The sequence below is a fragment of the Odocoileus virginianus genome, chromosome 10, assembly GCF_023699985.2.
Source record: "Odocoileus virginianus isolate 20LAN1187 ecotype Illinois chromosome 10, Ovbor_1.2, whole genome shotgun sequence".
Lineage (NCBI taxonomy): Eukaryota > Metazoa > Chordata > Mammalia > Artiodactyla > Cervidae > Odocoileus > Odocoileus virginianus.
The window spans coordinates 37,904,356-37,927,943 of NC_069683.1; the positions used below are offsets into that span (position 1 = coordinate 37,904,356).

The window sequence follows — 23,588 nt, forward strand, 5'->3', positions numbered from 1 at the left end:
TCCTGGCAATCTTGATTCCAGCTTGTGCTTCATCCAGCCTGGCATTTCACATGATGTACTCTGCATATAAGTTAAATAAGCAGGGTGACAATATACAACCTTTACATACTCCTTTCCCGATTTGCAGCCAGTCTGTTGTTTCATGTCCATTTTTAACATATCCAGTTGCTTCTTGACCTGAATACAAATTTCTCAGGTGGCAGGTCAGGTGGTCTGGTATTCCCATCTCTTTCAGAATTTTCCACAGTTTATTGTGATCCACACAGTCAAAGGCATTGGCATAGTCAATAAAGCAGAAGTAGATGTTTTTCTGGAACTCTCTTGCTTTTTCAATGGTCCAACAGATGTTAGCAATTTGATCTCTGGTTCTGCTACCTTTTCTAAATCCAGCTTGAACATCTGGAAGTTCACTGTTCATGTACTGTTAAAGCCTGGCTTGGAGAATTTTGAGCATTACTTTGCTAGCGTGTGAGATGAGTGCAATTGTGCAATAGTTTGAACATTCTTTGGCATTGCCTTTCTTTGGGATTGGAATGAAAACTGACCTTTTCCAGTCCTGTGGCCACTGCTGAGTTTTCCAAATTTGCTGGCATATTGAGTGCAGCACTTTCACAGCATCATCTTTCAGGATTTGAAATAGCTCAACTGGAATTCCATCACCTCCACCTGCTTTGTTCGTAGGGATGCTTCCTAAGGCTCACTTGACTTCACATTCCAAGATGTCTGGCTCTAGGTGAGTGATCACACCATCATGGTTATCTGGGTCATGAAGGGTTTTTTTTGTCTAGTTCTTCTGTGTATTCTTGCCACTTCTTCTTAATATCTTCTGCTTCTGTTAGGTCCATACCATTTCTTTCCTTTATTGTGCCCATCTTTGCATGAACTGTTCCCTTGGTATCTCTCATTTTCTTGAAGAGATCTCTAGTCTTTCCCATTCTATTCTTGTCCTCTATTTCTTTGCACTGATAACTGAAGAAGGCTTTCTTATCTCTCCTTGCTATTCTTTGGAACTCTGCATTCAGGTGGGTATATCTTTCCTTTTCTCTTTCGCCTTTAGCTTCTCTTCTTTTCTTAGCTATCTGTAAGGCCTCCTCAGAGGGCTTTTTGCATTTCTTTTTCTTGGGGGTGGTCTTGATCCCTGCCTCCTGTACAGTGTCACAAACCTCCTCCATAGTTCTTCAGGTACTCTATCAGATCTAATCCCTTGAATCTATTTGTCACTTCCACTGTATAATCATAAGTGATTTGATTTAGGTCATACCTGAATGGCCTGGTGGTTTTCCCAACTTTCTTTAAGTCTGAATTTGGCAATAAGGAGTTCATGGTCTGAGCCACAGTCCGCTCCCGGTCTTGTTTTTGCTGACTGTATAGAGCTTCTCCATCTTTGGCTGCAAAGAATATAATCAGTCTGATTTCAGTATTGACATTTGGTGATGTCCATGTGTTGTCTTCTCTTGGTGTTGTTGGAAGAGGGTGTTTGCTATGACCAGTGTATTCTCATGACCAAACCCTGTTAGACTTTGCCCTGCTTTATTTTGTACTCCAAGGCCAAATTCGCCTGTTACTACAGGTATCTCTTGACTTCCTACTTTTGCATCCCAGTCTCTGGCAGTGGTGTGGGTCTGCAGTGGCCTGCTGCAGGGTCGGGGGCACTGATTGGGGCAGTGTGTGCACCCAATCTTTTGTAGGATGTTGCCGTTATCTTCATTACCTCCACCATAGTTTGGCTTCAGGTCAAACAACAGGGAGGGAATACAGCCCCACTCATCAACAGAAAATTGGATTAAAGATTTACTGAACATAGCCTTGCCCATCAGAACAAGACCCAGTTTCCCACTCAGTCTCTCCCATCAGGAAGCTTCCATAAACCTCTTATCCTTATCCATCAGAGGGCAGACAGAATGAAAACCACAGTCACAGAAAACTAATCAAACTGATTACATGGACCACAGCCTTGTCTAACTCTATGAAACTATGAGCCATGCCGTGTAGGGCCACCCAAGATGGACAGGTCATGGTGAAGAGTTCTGACAAAACGTGGTCCACTGGAGAAGGGAATGGCAAACCTCTTCAGTATTCTTGCCTTGAGAACCCCATGAACAGTATGAAAAAGCAAAAATAAAGGACACTGAAAGATGAACTCCCCAGGTCAGTATATATGCTACTGGAGAAGAGCAGAGAAATAACTCCAGAAATAATGAAGAGACCGAGTCAAAGCAAAAACAATACCCAGTGTGAATGTGACCAGTGATGGAAGTCTGATGCTGTGAAGTACAATATTGCATACAAACCTGAAATGTTAGGTCCATGAATCAAGACAAACTGGAAGTAGTCAAACAGAAGATGGCAGGAGTGAACATCAACATTTTAGGAATCAGTGAACTAAAATGGACTGGAATGGGTGGATTTAACTCAGATGACCATTATATCTACTACTGTGGGCAAGAATCCCTTAGAAGAAATGAAGTAGCCCTCATAGTCAACAAAAGAGTCTGAAAGGCAGTCCTTGGATGCAATCTCAAAAATGACAGAATGATCTCTCATTTCCAAGGCAAACCATTCAGTATCACAGTAATCCAAGTCTATGACCAACCAGTAATGCTGAAGAAGCTGAAGTTGAACAGTTCTATGATGACTTACAAGACCTTCTAGAACTAACACCTATACATTAAAAGACTTTCAAATTCACCTCCTGCCTGGACTATTCCATTGAACCCCAGCCTCATGTATCCAACTGCCTACATGACACCTCCACTCAGTCATCCTTGACCCCTCTTTGTTTTACATCCCACATCCAATCCACCAGCAGATCTTATTGCTTCTCCCTTTAAAATAATGTCTTGCATCTGACATCTTCCCACCCCTGCTATTGCTCTCTCATGACCCCATGTCACCTGACCAGGCTCCCTGGGTCCTGCCTGCCCCCCTAGAGTTTACTCCCCCACCATAGTCAGCAGAATCCTCACTGTCTACTCAGAAGCCCTGCAGCAGCATCCGAGCCCCATAGCACTCGCAAGGGTGCCCCTAAGAGCCCCTGAGAGGGCAATGAAGGCCAGAGGCTTCCTCTAGCTTGTCGTTAATTAATTGTTTAATTAACTAATCCATTATTCCTTCTTAATCATCCCCTGTGTCGCTCCCCAGACCAGGCCAGTGCTGGGGACACAGAGGGGAACACAGTCCAGCCCCTGCCCTCATAATGGCTCCCAGGACTAGATGGGAACTGTCTTCAGAGGAAGGTGGGGAGGGGGAGACAGGGAAGAGGAGCAAGGGATGTCAAATGCTGCACCTTTAAGACACCCCCCCCCCACCTTGGCAGGGTTAGAGGCAAGGCTGGCTTGGCTCTTCCTCCCTCCCTGGCTCCAGCCCGATTTCCTTGGAGCCCCCACCTGTTGGGAGCAGACAGCCCAGCTTAGCCTGCTCTCCCCTGGCTGATGTCAGAATCTTTCCTGGCCTGGCCCCTTTCTCACTTCTCTACTCCGACCCCAGCACTAATGCTTTTCTAAGTGCTGGAGATAGGGCAGACGTGGGGAAGAGGGGCTGGGATGGGAAGCACAGACAGGCCCCGTCTACCCCTTCAGCTCCCTGTTGAATCGGAGGAGAGGCAGACTTCCATAATCCTAAAAGATACATGGAAGTCCAAAAGGGGGGTTAAGTCCAGGACTGGCATTTTGGTCACCAAGAACAAGCTGAATTGATGCCTGTGGTAACAGGCACACAGAAGACTGGCCTCTCCCTCAGGTCATGGGGTGATGTCCATCCTAAGCTTACACCTGCCAGAGACAGGTGTGGGTGCACGGGCAGTGGGCAGCCCCAGACAGCTCTCTCTGATGGGCCCTTCCTCTCCTGCGTCAGAAATGCCAAGCTGCTTTCACAAAACCATCTTGCGGGAAAATTATTATCTACGGGCATTATGCAATTTTCCCATCAGAATTACAAGCTGTGTTTGAAAAGAAATAAAAAGAAATTGAATTTGAAATGCTTCTGTGAAACGACATCACCTTCTTGTGGGTCTGTTAAATGGGCTTCAGATACCTTCTCTGGCTTTGAAATAGCTGATCAGACAGTAGCTTGTGATGGCAGCAGCTTCTGGGGTGCAAGGTGAGCTCTCGGCTCTCATGAACAGTCAGCCCAGGTCACTGGGGTGCCCGTCGGAGGCAGACTCAGAACATTGAGGCTGACTGCAGGTCCTAAGGAGGCCCTATCCCTTCCTCTTCCTCTTATCAGTGTCAGGTCTCTGGTTGGCACTCTCCACAGTTCACCCAGTGCCCACCAGCTCAGCGCCCACGTCCATTGGTGTCACTTTACTCAGCTCTGGCTCCGCCCTGTGTCATAGAGTCCTGCGACTCAAAAAGACACCAGACGCTTCCTCAACACAGCCTCTCATTCAATCAGCAAAGACTGGGACTTTCCTAGTGGTCCAGAGGTTAAGACTTCTCTTCCAGTGCAGGAGATGTGGGTTCGATCCCTGGTTGGGGAGCTAAAAATCCCACTTGTCTTATGCCCCCCAAACAACCAAAACAAAAACAATATTGTAACAAACTCAATGAAGACCTTAAAAAGTGGTCCACATCAAAAAATAAAAAAATCTTAAAAAAAAAAACAGCAAAGATTGATTGAGAATGCTCTAAACACTGATAGTACAGCAGTGAGTGAGCAGAACAGACAAAGCCTTTGCCCACAGAAAATGCCTATTCTAGTAGGGGAAGATGCACTGGGAAGACCCAGAGGGATCGGGTGGAGAGGGAGGTGGGAGGGGGGACCGGGATGGGGAATACATGTAAATCCATGGCTAGTTCATTCAATGTATGACAAAAACCACTGCAATGATGTAAAGTAACTAGCCTCCAACTAATAAAAATAAATGGAAAAAAAAAAAGTAAGAAAGCCAAATGCATAGGACACTGTGTGCGGTTAAGTCACTTCAGTCATGTCAAACTCTTTGCAACCCTTTGGATTGTAGCCTGCCAGGCTCCTCTGTCCATGGGGATTCTCCAGGCAAGAATACTGGAGTGGGTTGCCATGCCTTCCTCTAGGGGATCTTAGTATACCAGATGGTGATAAATGTTACGGAGAAAAGACAATCAGATAAAGTGAGAGCAGTGTGCCAGGTTGAGGAAGGGGCAGGGAATTGCTACTGTGAATAGTGTGGTCAGCAGAGACCTCACTGAGAAGGTGACATTTGAGCAAAGACCTGGAGGAGGCAGAGGAATGAGTGCTCTTGTATCTGAGAGGACATCTCCCCAGGCATCTCCCCAGGGAACTGCAAGTGCTAAGCATGCCTAGCATGTCTGAGGAGATGTCCAGGTGGCTGGAACAAAGTGGGCAAGAAGGGGAGTAATGAAAGAGGAAGCTAGTGAGGTAAGAGGGAGGCAGAGCAGATTACGAGGGGCCGTGGCCCAGGCCCCCATTGCCTGTGCAATGTGACGCCATTAGAGGATTTTGACCAGAGAAATGGCTTGATGCGGCTATTGCGTGAAGAAGAGCCTGGAGGAGGGTGAGGGAAGAGGCAGAGAGACCGGCCAGGAAGCAGCTGCAACTCATTTAATCCCAGCTAATGATGATGCCACGTGGCTTGGACCACGATGGGGCCAGGGCCACAGGGAGATGCAGTCCAGCCCCCGCTCCAACAGTGGTGACGCACAGTTGTTGGCTCAGAAATGCATTTCAGAAGAGCAGTTGACAACGTGCTAAAGGATCGGATGTGGAGTGAGAGAAGCACCAAGGTTAATAAACTAGAAGGATGGCTTTGCCATTTAATGGAATGTTTACAATGAGAGAAGCCAGATTTGGGGAGGAGGGCATCCTTCCCGGTGGCTCAGACAGTAAAGAATATGCCTGCAATGCAGGAGACCTGGGTTTGCTGCCTGGATGAGGAAGATCTCCTGGAGAAGGGAATAGCTACCCGCTCCAGTATTCTGGCCTAGAGAATCCCATGGACAGAGGAGCCTGGTAGGCTATGGTCCACAGGGTTACGAAAGAATTGGACACAACTGAGTGACTAACACACACACAGGTTTGAGGAGGGGCAGATCAGGAACTTGGTCTCAGATACACTGGATTTGAGACACCAGTTCAACATCCAGATGAAAGTGTTAGGCAGTTGGTATACAAGCTGGAGTTCAGAGGCGGGGATGAGGTGAAGATGACAGTTGAGGAGTCTTCAGTATATACATAACTCACATTTTAAGGCATGGAACAAGAGAAATCGCTGAGGCAACGTGGATAGAAAAGAGAAGAGCACTGAGAGCTTGAATCCAGGGAGACTTCAGTGTTTGGAGAAAGATGAAGAGGGTCAGCACGGGAGACTGAGAAGGAATGAGGTGAGGAGAAAATGAAGAGGCAGCAGGTGCGAGACCAGAAAGTGTTTCAAGGCCGAGGGAGTGACCAGCTGGGTCAGACGGTCACAGAAGCTACAAGCTGGGCACTGACCCTTGGCAGGGAGAGAGGTGAGTCTCACTTACTTCCTGTGAGAAAGGGGGACCGTTTGCCTGCCTTCCTCAGAGGACTACGGTACGGCCCACAGGAGACCACGGGCAAACTGGAGAGCACCACTGAATGTGAGCTGTCTGTTTTTATTTATGACCCACTAAACCCAGAACCTGTTGAAATGATGGGAGGACGTGTTAAGCACAATTGATTTTAAAGATGCTTCTGGCTCCATTATCGCCTCATAAAAAGGCTCATTTCCTGCTGCTCCTCACGAGGACACTCACGCAAGGATGAAAAAGTCCCTCTCAGAGGTGGAAGCCATCAGGACTGATATTTTTTATGAGTGGTTAGTGGAAATTCTGGGAAAGGGTAGAAGCAAATAATGGAGCCAAACACTGCTCACAGGTCTTTATGCAAGATGACAGGTGCTGCCCTTCCCCAGGGAATCGGGTGACCCTGTGCCTCACAGCAAGGGCTCCGTGGAGAAAACAAGCAACAAGGGGCAGCCATGGTCTCAGTGAAAAACAAGCAAAATGGCGGCGGGGGATGAGAGGGAGCTGGAGAGAGGAATCATGAGGGAAAGTGGAAAGAGCGTGAGCTTGGAGTCAGGCACGTCTGTATAGGAACTCTGATTACTGGATGGTCTTTACAAGCCACTCGACCTCTCTGGCCCTCAGTTTCCTCACCTGCAGAAGGAAATGGTAGTGATTCCCAAAGGTTTTCCTAAGAAGCAGGCCAATACATGGGGAAACGCCTTTAGGGACATTGGTTTCCCTTCCCCTGTAGTAGCAGCAGTGTCTCTCCAACTCAAGGACACTGTCCTCCCCTCTCTTTGGCACAACCAGTTCTCAGGACAGCATTAACATGGACAGTATTGTGAAACTGTTTGAGAACCCTTCTTTCTCCACCCCCACCCATGAGGCTGCAATTTTCAGCACTCAGGGCAGGTTAGGACATGCCCTGAAGGACAGCAGGACCACTGTGGGGGTGAGGAGAGGGAGGAATGTGGGGGGGAAGAGGCAGGTGTGGCGTCTCTGCCAAGAGAGCCTCCCCTTCCTGCCCCCTCCACCTGGGTTCACAGGCCAACAAACGTGGTCTCCGAGTCAGGCTGAGGTTTGAACTCTAGACCTGCCATTGACTAACCTGTACCTAATTTGGCCAAAGAAATGTTTTTCTGAGGATTAAAAAGTATATACCTTCCTTGTGGATGTGTTCTAAGAATTTAATGACATACTGCATGCTAAGGTTGCTTCAGTCATGTCTGATTCTTTGCAACCCCATAGACAGACAGTAGCCTGCCGGGCTCCTCTGTCCATGGGGTTCTCCAGGCATGAATACTGGACTGGGTTGCCATTTCCTTCTCCAGGGAACAAGATTCTAGATATCGGGTAATTAGCAAGGTGCCTAGCACCTAGAAACTAGATTACTGTTGTTGTTTCTACTTGTTTGGGTTCTTCCTCTGTGACATGGATTGCATCCCATTTCTCTTCTTGCTGATCTAGGGCAGGACCTGCGATGGTGAGGAAGTTTAGCCTCAGTGCTGCCTGGAGCATAGAGGGCCTTAGAATGAAGAAGCAGGTTGTAGTTCAGGACTGGGAGACAAAGGCAAAAGACAGGAAGGTATAGGAACAGAGAGGAGGTGAAGAGTGAGGCAGGGTGGAGGGGAGAGCCTTGCCTGTTGCTGTGAGCACGGCTGAGACATGACCGAGCTTTCCTGCCTCCAGAGCTGTCTCTGGAGGGCATGGAAGGTCAGTGCGGAGTAAGGTTTGTTCAGACACCTGCCCTGGGTGCCCCAGACTCACGTTCTGCCTCTCTGCTCTGCTCAGACTTCACATTTCTTGATGTCCATGTGATTTCTGCCTCTGACCTGTCCCAGACCTGTTTCCACACCGCACAAACCCCCCTTTCTCCAAACCTGACCTCGCCCCTGGCCTGATTGAGGCTGTGTAATTCCCATTTGGTTCATGCAGATGGAAGTGTGAGTACAGCTGTAAGACCATCACAATATGTTTACAAAAGCAAAATGAAAGAACGCATCCCTGTGAAGGTGGACGTGAGTACCCTGTCCTTTCTTGGAGGACTTTTATTTTAATTGGCATAGTTCTGGGAAAGTGCTAACATCATGCAGATGAGGTGTGAACTGTGAGTGCCCTGAAATACTTTGTTTGAAAATGGTCCTGTGGGAGATGGATAAGGGCTATAAGGATTCTTGAAAGATCCTTTCTGGGCCTTAGAGGCTTGTTAAAGGAGTTTTTCATTTAAGTCTGAAGTTTGGGTTGCTGGCTCTGAATTTAGGTCCTTCAGTCTTCAGAATGTAAAATACCTGGTGCCCAATGCCCCCATCCAAGGCTCACCCAGCTACATGGACCTTTAAATAAGGGGACATTCTCCTGACGCTCCATGACTTTGCAGCTGTCAATGGGTACTCCATTCTCTGTATTCAGGCAGTACAAATCGGTTCTAATACCAGTGTGGCCTAAATGTGAATAAGAATAGGGATTTATCTTGTGGTCCAGTGGCTAAGACTTCTCACTACCAATGCAGGAGACCCAGGTTTGATCCCTGATCAGGGAACTAGATCCTGCATGTTGCAACTAAGACCCAGTGCAGTCAAATAAATAAAAATAAATATTTTTTAACTAAATAAAAAAAGAATAAGAATAGTAACTAATATTGATGCTAATACAGGCACAGGGTTAGCACATTACTTGAATTATGTCATTTTGTCCCGTGCAGTAGATACACTTTTTAACCCAACATTTCAGAGATGAGAAAGCTAAAGGAAGTCATAGACTCACTAAAGGACGCAGAGCTAGTCATGGTGCAGTCAGGGTTTGAATTCAGGTATAATAACTCAGGCCTATGTCCACAACCACGCTATTTTTCTGCCTGCTGGACTGGTAAAGATGAAAAAGATTGATAGTATCCAGCATGCCCAAAGTTGTAAAAACATTGGCCCACACACATACTTAAAGAACTATCAGTTGATACAGACATTTGGAGGACAGTTTGGTAGGTGCCACCAAAATTGTCAATTTGCTTCATCGTTTGATCATTCTTGGAAATTTATGACATAGGAACTTATAAACAAAGAAATACATTCACAAGTGTTCAATAGAATATCATGTATAGAAACAAATGTCCACCAATAATGCCAGTTAAATAAGAGAACATCCATGCTATAGAATTCTACACATACATTTTTTAAAAAAAATGGTGTGGCTTTCCTTTTTCACCAATTTACTAAATATCCACAGCACTTGGATTTGGCCGTGAACAGGCCAGACTCTCTCCAATCCTGAAGAGCTTTGGTTCTACTTTAAGAAAAATATTTAAGGACTTCCCTGGTGGCACAGTGGCTAAGACTCTGCACTCCCGATGCAGGCATCCCAGGTTCAATCCCTGGTCAGGGAAATAGATCTCACATGCCACAACTAAGACCAGGTGCAGCAAAATAAATAAATGAAATAAATATTTTTTTTTAAAAAGAAAGAAAAATGTTTAGTTTCTCAAATACATTTTTCCAGACGGTTCCTGTGCTCTTATTTCATTGGATAACACAAACAGTCATGCAGATGGTATGTAACCGTGAGATGAAACAATTGACAGGAAGAAGCTGTTCTAAGGCCTACACAGGTGGACAACCATCCTTGGAGCTTCCATGGCTCTAAAAGATACAGATGGAATGCCAGTACCATAAATAAACACTCATGGAGAGCCTCAACTATTTCTGAGTTATATACTACAAAGGCAAAATCAATATGTCATTAGTTGCAACTTGACGACCAAGGTTTCATTGTAATACAGGGTATGTCTGCAGGGCCAGCCAGCTAACCTAGTGGCCCCTTAACTCCACCCACATTGATTTATTTTTTAACTTTTATTTATTTGGTTGCACTGGGTCTTCCTTACTGCATGTGGGCTTTCTCTAGTTATGGGGAGCGAGCGCTACTCATCGTTGCAGTGCGCAGGCTTCCCATTGCGGTGGCTTCTTGTTGCAGAGCCCAGGCTGTAGGCGTGAAGGCTTCAGTTGTGGTAGCTTGTGGGCCCTAGAACGTTGTAGAGCTCCGCAGCATGTGGGATCTTCCCAGATCAGGGATCAAACCCAAGTCCCCTGCACTGGCAGGCAGATTCTTACCCACTGCACCACCAGGAAAGTCCCTGCTTTTTTTAGTAAAGTATTTCTTCAAGGGCAAAAGGACTGTCATCAGACAGTATCTCATGACTTGGATCTCATGCTTAGATTTCTTTTTTCTTAGTCTTGACCTGGCTTACCCTAATTTGAGGATCTCGAACGCTCTCAAAATCAACAAAAGGAAAGCTCTGATGCCATAGGTACCGACAAGGAAAGTTTTTCATGATATGATAGTAAGGGGAAAATGTAAAAATCATGGTGCAGAATGAGATTTCAATATGATGCAGTTTTTGTGGGAAAGGTTGTATCTAATGTTCATGCACACACACACACGCACGTTGTACCTAAGTATAGTAAAAGATCTGGGATGATATGTACCACACTGTAACATTCTGGAGAGGGAGGTGGCAGAAGGCAGGATAGATGCTAGAGCGGAATGCTCAGCATTTACACTGTGCTTCTGTGATGCTAAATTTTCCCACAAAAGCATGTATTATTCTGAAATTAAAAATCAAAGAAAAAAGCTAGATGATACAGGCCATGTAGGCAAAAGTTGGGAATTAAGAAATCACTGTGGATTCGGCAGCAGGTAGAGGACATGGTCAGGGTGGCCATGGTTGCTGGGTTGGTGCAGAGACTCCTTGAGCAGGTCTGGTCTGCTGAGGAGGCAGTTCCCCTGGACCACACCAGCCACACTGCAGGTGACAGTTCATGAGGCTATAAATCAAGGTATGGAGGAGGAGATGGAAAGAGCTGGGAAGGTATTTCTACTTGGGGAAGAAGTTGCCCTATACGATGGGGTTAGTTGAGGCCTGTGGAAAAAATATGGAGATAAGAGGATCATAGATACTCCCGTATCAGAGTCGGATTTTGCTGGAATTGCTGTAGGTGCAGTTCTGGCTGGGTTAAGGCCCATTTATGAATTTATGCCCTTTAATTTCTCTATGCAAGTCATTTGCCAGGTTATAAACTCAGCTACCAAGACCTATTACACATCAGGAGGCCTTCAGCCGGTGCCCTTAGTCTTCAGGGAGCCCAGTGTCGCCCCAACAGGCATAGCTGCCCAATACTCACAATGCTTTGCTGCCTGATATGAGCACTTCCCAGGCTTAAAGGTGGTCAGTCCCTGGAATTTAGAGGATGCAAAAGGATTTATTAAATCTGCCATTCAAGGTAAGTCCAGTGGTGGCGCTGGAGGTGAATTGATGTATAAAGTTCCTTTTGAACTTCCCCAGGAGCTCAGTCAAAAGATTATATGATCCCTATAGGAAAAGCCAAAATAGAAAGGCAAGGTACACATGCAACCATAGTTTCTCATTCAAGACCTGTCGGCCACTACTTAGAAGCTCAACAGTGCTATCTAAAGAGGAACTTGAATATGAGCTGATAAATTTGCAAACCATCAGACCAGTGGACACTGAACAATAGAAACCAGTGTCATGAAGACCAGTCACCTTGTTATTGTGGAAGGAGGCTGGTCACAGTTGGCAGTAAGAGCTGAAATCTGTGCCAGGGTGATGGAGGGTCCTGTGTTCAATTTCCTGGATGTTCTACAGTTTGTGTCGCCGCCACTGATGTCCCTGGGCCTTATGCAGATTCTAGAAGACGCTATACCTCAGGTTAAGGACTTCATATTTACAAAAAAGAAAACACTAAATATCTAGTTTGTACTTGAATTTCAGGTCATTGGGATTTACTTAAAATACTTGCTGACACTTCATCTGGACTGTCCTGTAAGAACTTCTGATTTGTAAAATTATCTCTAAAAGCAACAAAAGATGTTTTTTACTGGGAAGAAGTTTAAATGTGTTTGTAGAAAAGCTCTCCACTCTCCTGCCTAAGTTCCATGCTCTTTCGGTCTGCTACAAGCAGCCAAGTTCTCTGAATAAGATTGACGTACAATTTTACCCTCTCGCTAGAAGGACAAGGTTTAAATGCAGCAGAGTCCTGATGAAAGATATATCCAAAAAAGGATAACTTAAATGTAAAAATAAAAGCATACAATCTACATTTGCTGTTAGACTGTTTTGATGAGGAATAAAGGAATTCCTACTTTTAAAAGAAAAGGAAGTCAGCCTGGAAGTTATGGGGCGCTGTTGCAGGGCTTAGGCATGCAGCAAATGTGGTGTTTTGCACCGATGTGGAGGGTGGTCTGGGGAAAACTAAGAAGATTGCTGGGGCAACCAGTGAGGAGACCGTGGAAGGACTTAAGAGATGCTAAGACTGTGAACACAGTGGATCTTGGAGCCTGGCAGCTGTGAGGGGGTGAGAGGTGGAGAGATGCAGGCAACTGGGGGATATGCTCAGTGGGGCTGCTGGAGAAACAGCCATATTCTGGGGGCAGCTGAAGAATTCAGTGTTGGTCATGTACTAGCTGAACATGGGAAACCCCGATCACTGGGTCCAGCTCAGGCCTTCAGGAGACAGGTCACCTCTCACATGTGACTTCACGTCGGGCAGTTTCCCTAGGTCACTCAGCATATGTGTATTAGGAGTGACTGAGGGATACAGTGTCAACAAATAAAACAGGAGAAGTGTCAAACACTCTTTTGAGACTTGGAAATGCTCTCCCTGCAGACCTGTGAGTGTGGGGATGTTTATGTATCCACAGAGTGTTTCTTTTGATCAAAAGGGGGGAAGCTTGAGCTCAGAGCAGGCTTCGTGCTTCTGGGGAGAGGGGTTACCCAGGGGGCCTCATCCACCCAGGATGGTCAGTAGGTGCCCAAGCCAAGCTGAGTTACTGTCCCCTCTAAAGCATCTCCCACCCACCCCCAACCCCTTCCCTGGCTGTGGACTAGGTGCTCCAAACCAGAGGCTCTTTATAATCTTTGGTCCTGAGCCTGGAGGCACCTCTGACCTCCTGATTGTATACAGTTCCCTCGGGGCTGTGGGATTTTCTGGGCATGGTACCCACCAACTAAGGAGAAGTTCACCAATTCATTCCAAATATGTGCTAGGTACCTACTGCCAGGAACAACTCCAAGGACTGAGGCAGAGCTATGGGCAAGCACAGCCAGTCTCCACCCTCCTAAAACTCAGAGACTGTTCAGTAGGCATCAAAGCTCTTCCTGCCCTTGCCGGTGACATTCTGGGCTTTTCTGTGGAGCATGGATGGTGCTGTCTGAGCACTGCTGGGCCCAGGCCAGGGGAAGGCAGGCTCTGGGATCAGCTGAATCTGCTCTGAGGAAACCCCCACCAGAGCTGAACTTGCGCACCTATGGATGCTTACACTTTGAAAAGCACACGGAAGCCCTCAGCCCCAATGTGTTATTGAAAATAAAAACCCAAACCAACCTCGAAGTGAAGCTAAGCAAGATTAACAACATTCTGATTTTTCTCCCCCACGTTGGTGATTAAGTCTTTCCTTCCCAATGTTAATTACCAGATTCTTCCTCAAAAAATTCTTTTAGGTTCTCAAGCTTCAAGGGTGCCCTACACACTGCCCAAAGCAAAATAGAGCAGGATAACATGAGTGGCCCAGGAGCACGGGGCCCAGGCTTCTCTTTGCCCTCCTTGTCCGAAGGAGTCGGATCCAGTGTGTGTAGTCTCATGAGGCCGTGGGGGTGACACTCCTTGGGGTGAGGTGTGGCTGGAGCAGACCCTAGTCAGCGCCTGGACGCAGAGGGCATGAGCTGCCGTCCAGTCTGGACACAGTGTGGAGGGAAGGGCAGAGCCTGGCTCCCAAGGGGAAGGGTCTGAGATGGAAACCTTAGGTGTGGCTCAGGGGGCCCGTTGGCGTCCAGGTAGCTGGGACACAGCCTCCCCGGCGCAGAACTGCCAAGACTCCAGGGCGCCCCCACCGAGGGCAGGCTGTCTCCACACCTGGGTAGGTAGAGGCTCCGCAGCAGGTGAGGGTGTGGGGTGGACAACATCACCATGTCAAAGCCGTGCTCTTCCCTAAGCCCAGCTCTCCTCACTAAATACCTGTGGTCCTGTTTTACAGAGCGACGAGGTCCTCACCGTCATCAAAGCCAAAGCTCAGTGGCCAGCCTGGCAGCCTCTCAACGTGTAAGTAGCAACAGGGCTCTGTCCAGCCCTGGTCCCGGCCTTGTACTTGGAGCTGCCTGCCTACCGGCCACCATGTGCCAGTCAGGTCATATAAGTCAGTACAGCCTCTTAGGTGAGGTGCACCGCCCACTGCCCATGGGTAGAGTAGCAAGTATTTCCACTCCTCGGGGAATGCAGGCTTGGTATCTGTGTCCCCATGGCTTTACCACCAGAGTACCCCAACACTGGAGGTGTTAAGAACACAGTTAACTGTAAGACATCAGGGGGAGAATTCTGCACTAAGATATAAAATTGAGGGTCACCAGAGATATTACTTTGCCAACAAAGGTCTGTCTGATCAAGGCTATGGTTTTTCCAGTGGTCATGTATGGATGTGAGAGTTGGACTGTGAAGAAAACTGAGCACCAAAAAATTGATCCTTTTGAACTGTGGTGTTGGGGAAGACTCTTGAGAATCCCTTGGACTGCAAGGAGATCCAACCAGTCCAACCTTAAGGAGATAAGTCCTGGGTGTTCATTGGAAGGACTGATGCTGAAGCTGAAACTCCAGTACTTTGGCCACCTCATGCGAAGAGCTGACTCACTGGAAAAGACCCTGATGCTGGGAGGGATTGGGGGCAGGAGGAGAAGGGGATGACAGAGGATGAGATGGCTGGATGGCATCACCGACTCAATGGGTATGAGTTTGAGTAGACTCCGGGAGTTTGTGATGGACAGGGAGGCCTGGCGTGCTGCGGTTCATGGGGTCACAAAGAGTCGGACACGACTGAGCGACTGAACTGACTGAACTGAAGGCGTGGGAAACAATCAACACCAAGGACATGGATAAAAGAGAGAGCCGGAGGATGAGTCAAGGGCTTGGAACAGAGTCCCAGGGGAGCTCTAACATTTACTGCTGAGGAGGACTTGCCTGCAAAGGAAGCAAAAACAGATTAGCAAGGAGATTAGGGAAGGAAGCTTGGTATCAGGGAAACCAAGGAAAGAAAGCATTCAAAGAGAGAGCGGGGAATTCCTCGGTGGTCCAGCGGTTAGAACTCTATGTTTTCACTGCCAAGAGTGAGGGTTCATCCTCTGGTTGGGGAACTAAGATCCTGCAAGCCTTGCAGTGTGGCCAAGAAAAAAAAAAGAGAGAGAGAGATGACCAGCTGTGTCCAGGGTAGCTGAGAGATCAAGGAAGGTTGGAACTGCACAATGCCCATTGGATTTATCAACATCATCAGTGACCTTACTGGGAATCTGTTCTGCTGAGTAATGGGGAGAGGGGACACAGCCTGGAACAGGGTGAAATGTGAACAGAAGGTGGGGTTATCGAATCAGTGAGTGCAGGCAACTCTTCTGTGAAGTTTGCTGTGAAAGAAGAGAGACGAGGCAGGAGGTCCAAGAGGATGAAAGAATCAGTGGAGCTTTTTTTTTTTTAAGATGGAGGAGACTTACTGAAAACTTGAAAAAAAATATTTGGGGGCACCTTCTCACCCTTCACCCACCCCTCAGACTTCCTGAGACCCTAGTGAAACAGGATTGATCCAAGGCAAACACTGATTTCCCGAACTCCCAAAGCCTCTGCCCTTGGTGCTACCAGCTTGTGAAGGGAAAGGAATTTTCCTTCAGTTTTCCCATACCCCAGGCTCCCCTTTCCTCTTCCAAATCTCATTAGGAAGTCAAATTAGGAAGCCTACACGCAGCCAAGTTTTGCTTTGCAGAAACAGCCCTGCCCCTCCTTGTGAGCCTGCTCGATTGAGGTTAATGGGATTCCAGCCTCCCTCGGGCCGGTGGAAAGCCGGGGTGACCTACTTTGTGAGGTCCTGCCTGGCGAAACTGACTTGTTTTTCAATGATCTTCATCTTTATCCCCAGGACCACTTCTCAAAGGACAGCCATGAATGAACAAATTAGCTGCTGACTTGTTTAGCTCAATAAATCAAGCTGCAGCTCCAACAGCCCAGAGCACAGGTAGAAACAGGAAAGACAAATTCTGAGCAAAACGCATATCGGTCACGAGTTCCTCCAGTGCCGGAGTAGAAAATGCCCAACTTTCCTACCAATTAATGCTGAATTTTCACCACCCAGTTCCTCCAGGTTAATCTGTTAGGAATTACTGAATCTTTTAAAGATAAGATTTATTCCCTTCCTTATAATGCATCCTGTAAATCATCCCCTTAATTGTTCCCAGCCATTCTGTTTAATTAACATGTGTTTAGACAGATCTGTTTGCTAGAAAAATGAGAGATTAAATAGAGACAAGGTCATCACCCTTTCCAAAAATCATGCCTCTGGAGGGTCTGTGCCCCCTTACTCATTTCAGTCATGGTTCCCAGGAGGCCAGACGCATCTTTCTCTCAAATCAGAGCTGGAAGTTTCAGAGCCCTCAAGTCTCCTGGAGAACCTGCCCAAGTCCATTGATTTCCTCAGGATTGTTAAAAAGGACTGGCTTTGAATCTGAGAAGCCAACAGTAGATCTAAATGGGCCAGATGGACCTGGAGCCCTAGATGCCTCCAGGTTATAAACAGTTTTCCAAGGTAGAAACCTCACTGAAACATTTCTCCACCCACACAGAACTTCAATTTAGTGAATGACTCCGGCGCCATCTAGTGTCAAGATTGAGTTTCTGCAACTTTGAAAGCTCTGTACTGGAGATCATTTGAAATGAACAGAAGGGACAAAAAATGCGACTTGAGTCTCACTGATTGTTTTTGTTCAGTCGCTAAGTCTGGTCCGACTCTTTGCGACCCCATGGACTGCAGCACTCCAGGATCCTCTGTCCTTCACTGTCTCCTGGAGTTTGTTCAAATTCGTGTCCATTGAGTTGGTGATGCTATCTATATCATCCTCTGCCGCTCCGTTCTCCTCCTGCCTTCATCTTTCTCAGCATCATGGTCTTTTCTAATAAGTCAGCTCTTTGCATCAGGTGGTCAAGTAGCAAAGCTTCAGCTTCAGCAACAGTCCTTCCAATGAATATTCAAGGTTGATTTCCTTTAGGATTGACGGGTTTGATCTCCTTGAATCCAAGGGACTCTCAAGAGTCTTCTCCAGCACCACACGTCGAAAGCATTAGTTCTTCGGCGAAAGTCTAAATGATACAGATCCATAACTTAGATTAATATAGTAAGTCTCTAGAAAGACCATAACAATCCTTAATTGGCTCTTTTCTTTTGTCGTGTTTTTGAAAGTTTTGTTTAGAAAAGCTGAATGAGAAGGAAATCTGCATTTACCAAGTCATAGTAGAATGCCAGTCTTGATGATGAGCAGTTTCCTCACTAAAAGCCCTGGGGTGGGTCTGAGCGTGTTCCCATTTTGCAGATTAGTAACTGCAAAGTGAGCTGAAGTCAAAGCTGCTGCCACATCCAGCGGTTTCTTCCAGTCCCCTTTATCCCTCCCCACACCATGCTGCCTCTCTGAATGTAAAAAGACAAAACATCTCCATGCCTTCATTTTGTTTTCATTTTTCTGGTATAAATTGTCTGTTTATAACTTTAATTTACCTATTAGAATCATCAGGTTTTGTTTTTACAGATTCAGACTAGCTCTGTACATACTATGCTCGTGTCTGACGCATTGCGACCCCATGGACTGTAGCCCGCCAGGCTCCTCTGTCCATGGAATTCTCCAGGCAGGAATACTGGAGTGGGTTGCCATGCCCCTCTCCAGGGGACCTTCCCGACCCAGGGATCAAACGCACATCTCCTGCATTGGCAGGCAGGTCCTTTACCATTGTGCCACCTGGGAAGTGTGTGCGTACTATAGATATTAATATTTGTCAGTCACACTAGAGGGAGACATTTTTTGCCAGCACATCATTCTTTAGTTCTATTTCAACACTGTTGTATCCATTATGTAGATGTTTTTAATTGGTATATTATTCAATTAGTTACTTTTGTGATTTCTTTTATAGTTTCAAAGCTGAAAAAAATTAATGTTTCTCTAACAGATCAGAACACTTGACTTCTTTCCTATGATCTGGTTGTTTTCTACTTAACCCTGAGTTTTTGCTGTTTGGGGGAGTTTGATGTGTGTGATACTAGATGTAAATCCTACATATTTTTAAACTGCAATTAAGTTATCCCAACCCCATTTGCTGCACGATCTTTCCTCTCCCTCAGTTGTGTATGAGTCCTTATCTAAAGTTTCTGGAATCTTCACACTGGGCCACTGATTTATATTTCTGTTTTTCTATTTTATGTTTAGATTTCATTTATTTATTTTTGGCTGCGCTGTGTCTCTGTTGCTGCACGCAGCCTTTCTCTGTTCGTAGTGAGCAGGCTTCTCACTGCGGTGGCTTCTCCTGTTACGGAGAACAGGCTCTCGGGTCCACGGGCCCTGTAGCTGTGGCACACAGGCATGAGGAATCTTCCCGGACCAGAGATCGAACTTGTGCCCCTTACACTGGCAGGCAGATTCTTAACCACTGGACCACCAATGGTTCTTATCCTGAATATTACACCATTTTAATTATCATGCTTTATAATATATTCTGATACATAGTATGGCCAGGACAACTCTTTTTGCCAGAAAAGTGATAAAAATTTAAATCCCAGATAGAAAAATAAGACTGAATTAACAAAACACTATGTATGGGAAGACATGGAATATAAGAAAAGATGAATAAGAATTTTTATTATGAATTAAAGAATTCCAATCATATCTAGCATTTCCTAAAGAAAATTCACATATATTTTTATTATTTCATTACTTTAAACAGCATTTTTAATTATAAAAGTAATAAATACTTTGAGGTAATTTTCAAATTAGATCTGAAGGCCAAAGCAAGTGCAAAAGCTCTATGTTCATTTCCTAGATTAACTCATTTATTTCAAAAAACACTTGAGGAGAACCTACTGCATGCCAGGTTCTAGAGCAGGCCCTGGGACACAGCTGCAAACAGGACAGAAATGGTCCTTACTCTTTTGGAACCTAACAGGACAGACAGAAATTAAAAAAGAAACTCCAAGGAAAGAGTGAGTTCAACATGCTCTGGGACGGTACACCTAAGCAATTCAAGGTGAGGACAGGAAACATTTCCTCCAGAGCATGTCATGTAAGCAGAATGTAACTGAAGATATTAGAAAACCGTTCCCAGACTTTTAGACATTCAAATTTACCATATTACTCAATTACCATATTACTGAGTGTTTCGTGCAGGGATTGGTTGCCCCAGAACTTCCTATCCCTTGAAACTTAACCAAGGTCTGGAGGATACCTCACTCAGGTTACAGATCTGGCCAAAATGCACTAGCAGGAAATGATTTGTATACACCTTGTACAAAGCAGAAGGTTCTCAGATGGTTACATCCTTTAGTTGGGCAGGGTGTCAGGGTGGTGTGTCGGGTGAGGTTTGGTTTGTGTTGGTTTGGTTTCTCCAGCTCTGGATTTCTGGGCAGAGGTGTTTTGGTCCTCTGGGGGCTGTCATGAGATAGTGTCAGGTGAGATGAAAGACTCACCTGATCCACAGCCACATGCTCAGGGAGATGGGAAGGTAACAGGTGTAGTGGTTGGTCGCTATGAAAATGGAAGAGAAGCCTTCCTCCGAGGCACTGCTGGACTCCCGAGGGGTCGAGAGCCAAGCAGTCCCACTTTGCCCACATGCCCATGCTCTCTGCCAGCCAGACCCCAGACCGTGTCCTGTTAATCCCTAAATGAGCAATACCACAGCTCCCCAGACTGCAATTCTTGTAGAAACCAAGCCTTTAAAGAAGCTGCTCAAAACAATGACCTACATGCCAGAAAATGCACGCATGGGGAAAGGAAATGAGGTCCCCAATCTGTGCCTAACTAAACAGCAGACTGTGTAAGTGTGGCTTCAGCAGTCTAAAGGCTCCCTAACATAGCATCTCCTTTGAGCCTCACAGCATCACGGCAGGTGGGTAATGTCACAGGAGGAAACCAAGGCTGGAAGAGTGAGTTAATCTAGTAAGTAGTGGAGCTCATCATCACACATCCACTTGTTCAGCTGGCCCACTGGACACCTGGTACTGGGATTCTTGCCCTCAAGGGGCTCCTAGGCTAGTGGGGGCGAGCAAACAGTGAGGAAGAGATTGCAACCAAAGGGTGCAGCCGAGACCTGCGCAGAGTGTGTGTGAACACAGACCAAGGGTACCGGGCTCAGTACAGGCATCAGAACAGCTCCCGGAAGAGGTGACTCAGAACCTGAGCTTGGAAGATGAGTAGACCACTGAGTCTCAAATTTGAGGCACATTAGAATCATTGAGAGGATTATTAAAACAAAATGCTGGGTCCTACCCTTCCCCCCTTCCCAGATTCTCTAAGTAAATCTGGGGTGAGGCCCAGTTATTTGCATTTCCAACAAGTTCCAACGCTGACGCTGCTGGTCCCAGACCACGCTCTGGGGAGGAGGTCCACCTCCTCACAGCTCCACTGAAGAGGAGCTTTTCCAGCACAGGCAAGGGCACGTGGGACCTGATGCCAAAGCCAGGCTCAGGCCAGGCTCTTCCTCCACTCAGGTGCCTCCCCTCAACCTAGACTGGCATCAGGCTAAAATGTGAAGTGCATTCAGGAAGGCCTCCCTCCCCTGGCCTCTATTTTCTGGTCTCCATCTGACCCTTCAATGCTGCTTCACTCAGTAACATTTTGTCAGGTGCCAGGCACTGGGCGAAGGGCCAACTATGAGTTCTCATTAAACCCTCACAGTAACCCTTCGGGGTAGATGTTAGGGGGAATCCCCAATCTGTAGACTGGGACACTGAGGCACGGAAAGGTTGGTCATTCCAAGGATACACAGCTCTAAGAGGTGGTGTGGGGTGTGCACCCAGGTTTCACGCCTGCTCTGCTCATGGTCTGATCCCCTCTGACTTGCCCAGGGGACCCAGTTCCACCGAGCCCAGCCAGGCCTGGAGTCATCGCTTTCAGGGGACAGATGAGAGCAGCCAGAAGCAGCTGGTCCCAAACAGAGCAGCAGAGGGACGCCCCAAACAGCTGCCAGCCGGACTGAATAGATGAGCTGGTCCCCAGCCAAGGATTCCCCACGATCAGCAGCCTGGGAGGCGAGGGAGAGTCAAGCAGAGCTGCCTTCACACCGCGGCCTCACCAGCTGCGTCTCTGAGCTCATTAACTTCTGTTTGCCTTCTTTTCTGCAAAATGAGATAATAAATCCCAACCCCACAGGAGTGTCATGAGGGGAAAATAAAGCAGCGTATCTGTGCCACAAGTGTGCGCCGAGTGAACGCAGCTCTCCCACCACGCTGCTTGGTCTCATCCGGCTCTGCCGCTCCTAGGACCCCTTCTTGGGAACATGAGGGGATGGTGGTTGAAGAACTGCCTCTCATGGCTTGGGGGTTGTCAGCCAAAGGTCTTTGGTTCTATAGCTGGGTCCTTGCTCACCCACTGGAGGAAACGGCCTGGGGATCAGCTGTGAGGTGATGGGTGAGCTCTGGTGTCAGGGCAGCGCCCTGCTCTAAGCAGCCTCTGGAGGGCAATGAGGCAGCAGGCTGGGGAGATGCCCCCTAGATGGCACAACGTAGCTCTAGAGAGTGGAAGTGGAGGGAACTTAGATGATGAAAAGAACACAGACCTCGAACTGAGATTGACTTGGGTTGTGGTCTCTGTTCTGCCACTTTACGACTTTGGCCAGGTCACATAACAAAACCCTCTGAGCCTCAGCTTTCCCATCCATAAGTTGGAGTCAATAATCCTTACCCCAGGTCTGCTCTGAGGCATCACTGAGAATGTCTAAGGAAAGGCTTGGGACATCATTATGCAGTTTTTACCTGCCACGTTCACCACACATCCAGTGCAGCTGGGTGCACACGCAGCTTATAGTACCTGTTCATTCGTTTATTCAGAAACATCGGCTGAGCATCTACACTGTGCCAGGCACTGGAAATAAAGCCATGAGGAAGGCAGACAGGATCCCTGCTATCCCAGAGCTTACACTCCAAAAAGGAATGACAGTCAATAAACAGACAAATAGTAGTTAAGTGCTGAAGACACATTAAAACTGGATAGGGCGGTAGCATATGGCTCCCTCCATGTATGGCCAATGGACGGGCTCGGAGAGAAACCAGCAGTGGCCAAAGATGGAAACCAAGAATCCCCCTTCTCTCTCTCCCTCTCATCCTTTAGCCATTGTCTGCCCAGATGTCCCTCAGAGCGTTCACTCCCAGGGCCCCAAAGGTAACGGTCTCCGCATTTGTTTGCAGGAGAGCAGCACCCTCAGCTGAATTTTCAGTGGACAGGACGCGCCACTTGATGTCCTTCCTGACCATGATGGGCCCCAGCCCCGACTGGAACGTGGGCCTCTCTGCAGAGGACCTGTGCACCAAAGAGTGCGGCTGGGTCCAGAAGCTGGTGCAGGACCTGATTCCCTGGGATGCGGGCACCGACAGCGGGGTGACCTATGAGGTGTGTGCGTGCCTGGAGTGGTGAGTGACAGACCTTCCTGAGCGCCTGCTCCCTGCCCCGCCCTGGCTCAGGCTCTGAGCCAGATGAACTCACGGTCCAGCAGGGGAGCCCAGCAGGGTCCCATCGTCATGTACTCACAAGCTGTGTGACGCGGGCTCTGGGAAAGGCCTGTCCAGATGGTCAGGAGAGCACAGGGAGGGGGTCTGCTAAAGAGAGGTTCAGAGATAAGTGAAGGAATGGCAGGCAACAGGCAAAGAGGCTGAGAGAGAGAGAGAGAAGGGGGAACAGAAGGAAGATGATGTTCATTAAGCTGGACCAGATTCCCAAGGCTTCCAGACGGCCAGGCTAAGGAGTTTGGATTCTCCCATGAATGTCAATATTTTTCAGAGACGGCCAGCACACCAACTGCATCAAAATCTGGAGCCATCAGAAAACTAGAGGTAGAACAATCTAGAACAGATGTTGGTAAACTGTGGTTTGGGGCCAAACCTGGAGCTTTGGAATCCGGCCTCCACATTTTGATCCCATGTTGTCTGGGGCTGCTTTCTCACAACAACTGAGTTGACTCATTGCAACAGACATGGCGTGGCCCATGAAGCCAGAAATATTTACCACCTGACCCTCCGCAGACAAACATTAACCAATGCCTGGTCTAGGAGGAAGAA

General features: G+C 47.3%; 1 protein-coding gene and 1 pseudogene across 1 annotated transcript in view; both read left to right on the forward strand.

Moving 5' to 3' along the window:
* The window catches only part of SPON1 (spondin 1), a 302,143-nt gene that overhangs the window by 267,190 nt on the left and 11,365 nt on the right, over nt 1–23,588 (forward strand). Inside the window, exons 7-8 of the mRNA XM_020873051.2 lie at nt 14,508–14,572; nt 22,722–22,923. Of these exons, the coding sequence (XP_020728710.2) occupies nt 14,508–14,572; nt 22,722–22,923 (267 nt within the window). The remainder of the gene's footprint in view (nt 1–14,507; nt 14,573–22,721; nt 22,924–23,588) is intronic.
* LOC110124492 (pyruvate dehydrogenase E1 component subunit beta, mitochondrial pseudogene) lies at nt 7,455–12,262 on the forward strand (annotated as a pseudogene).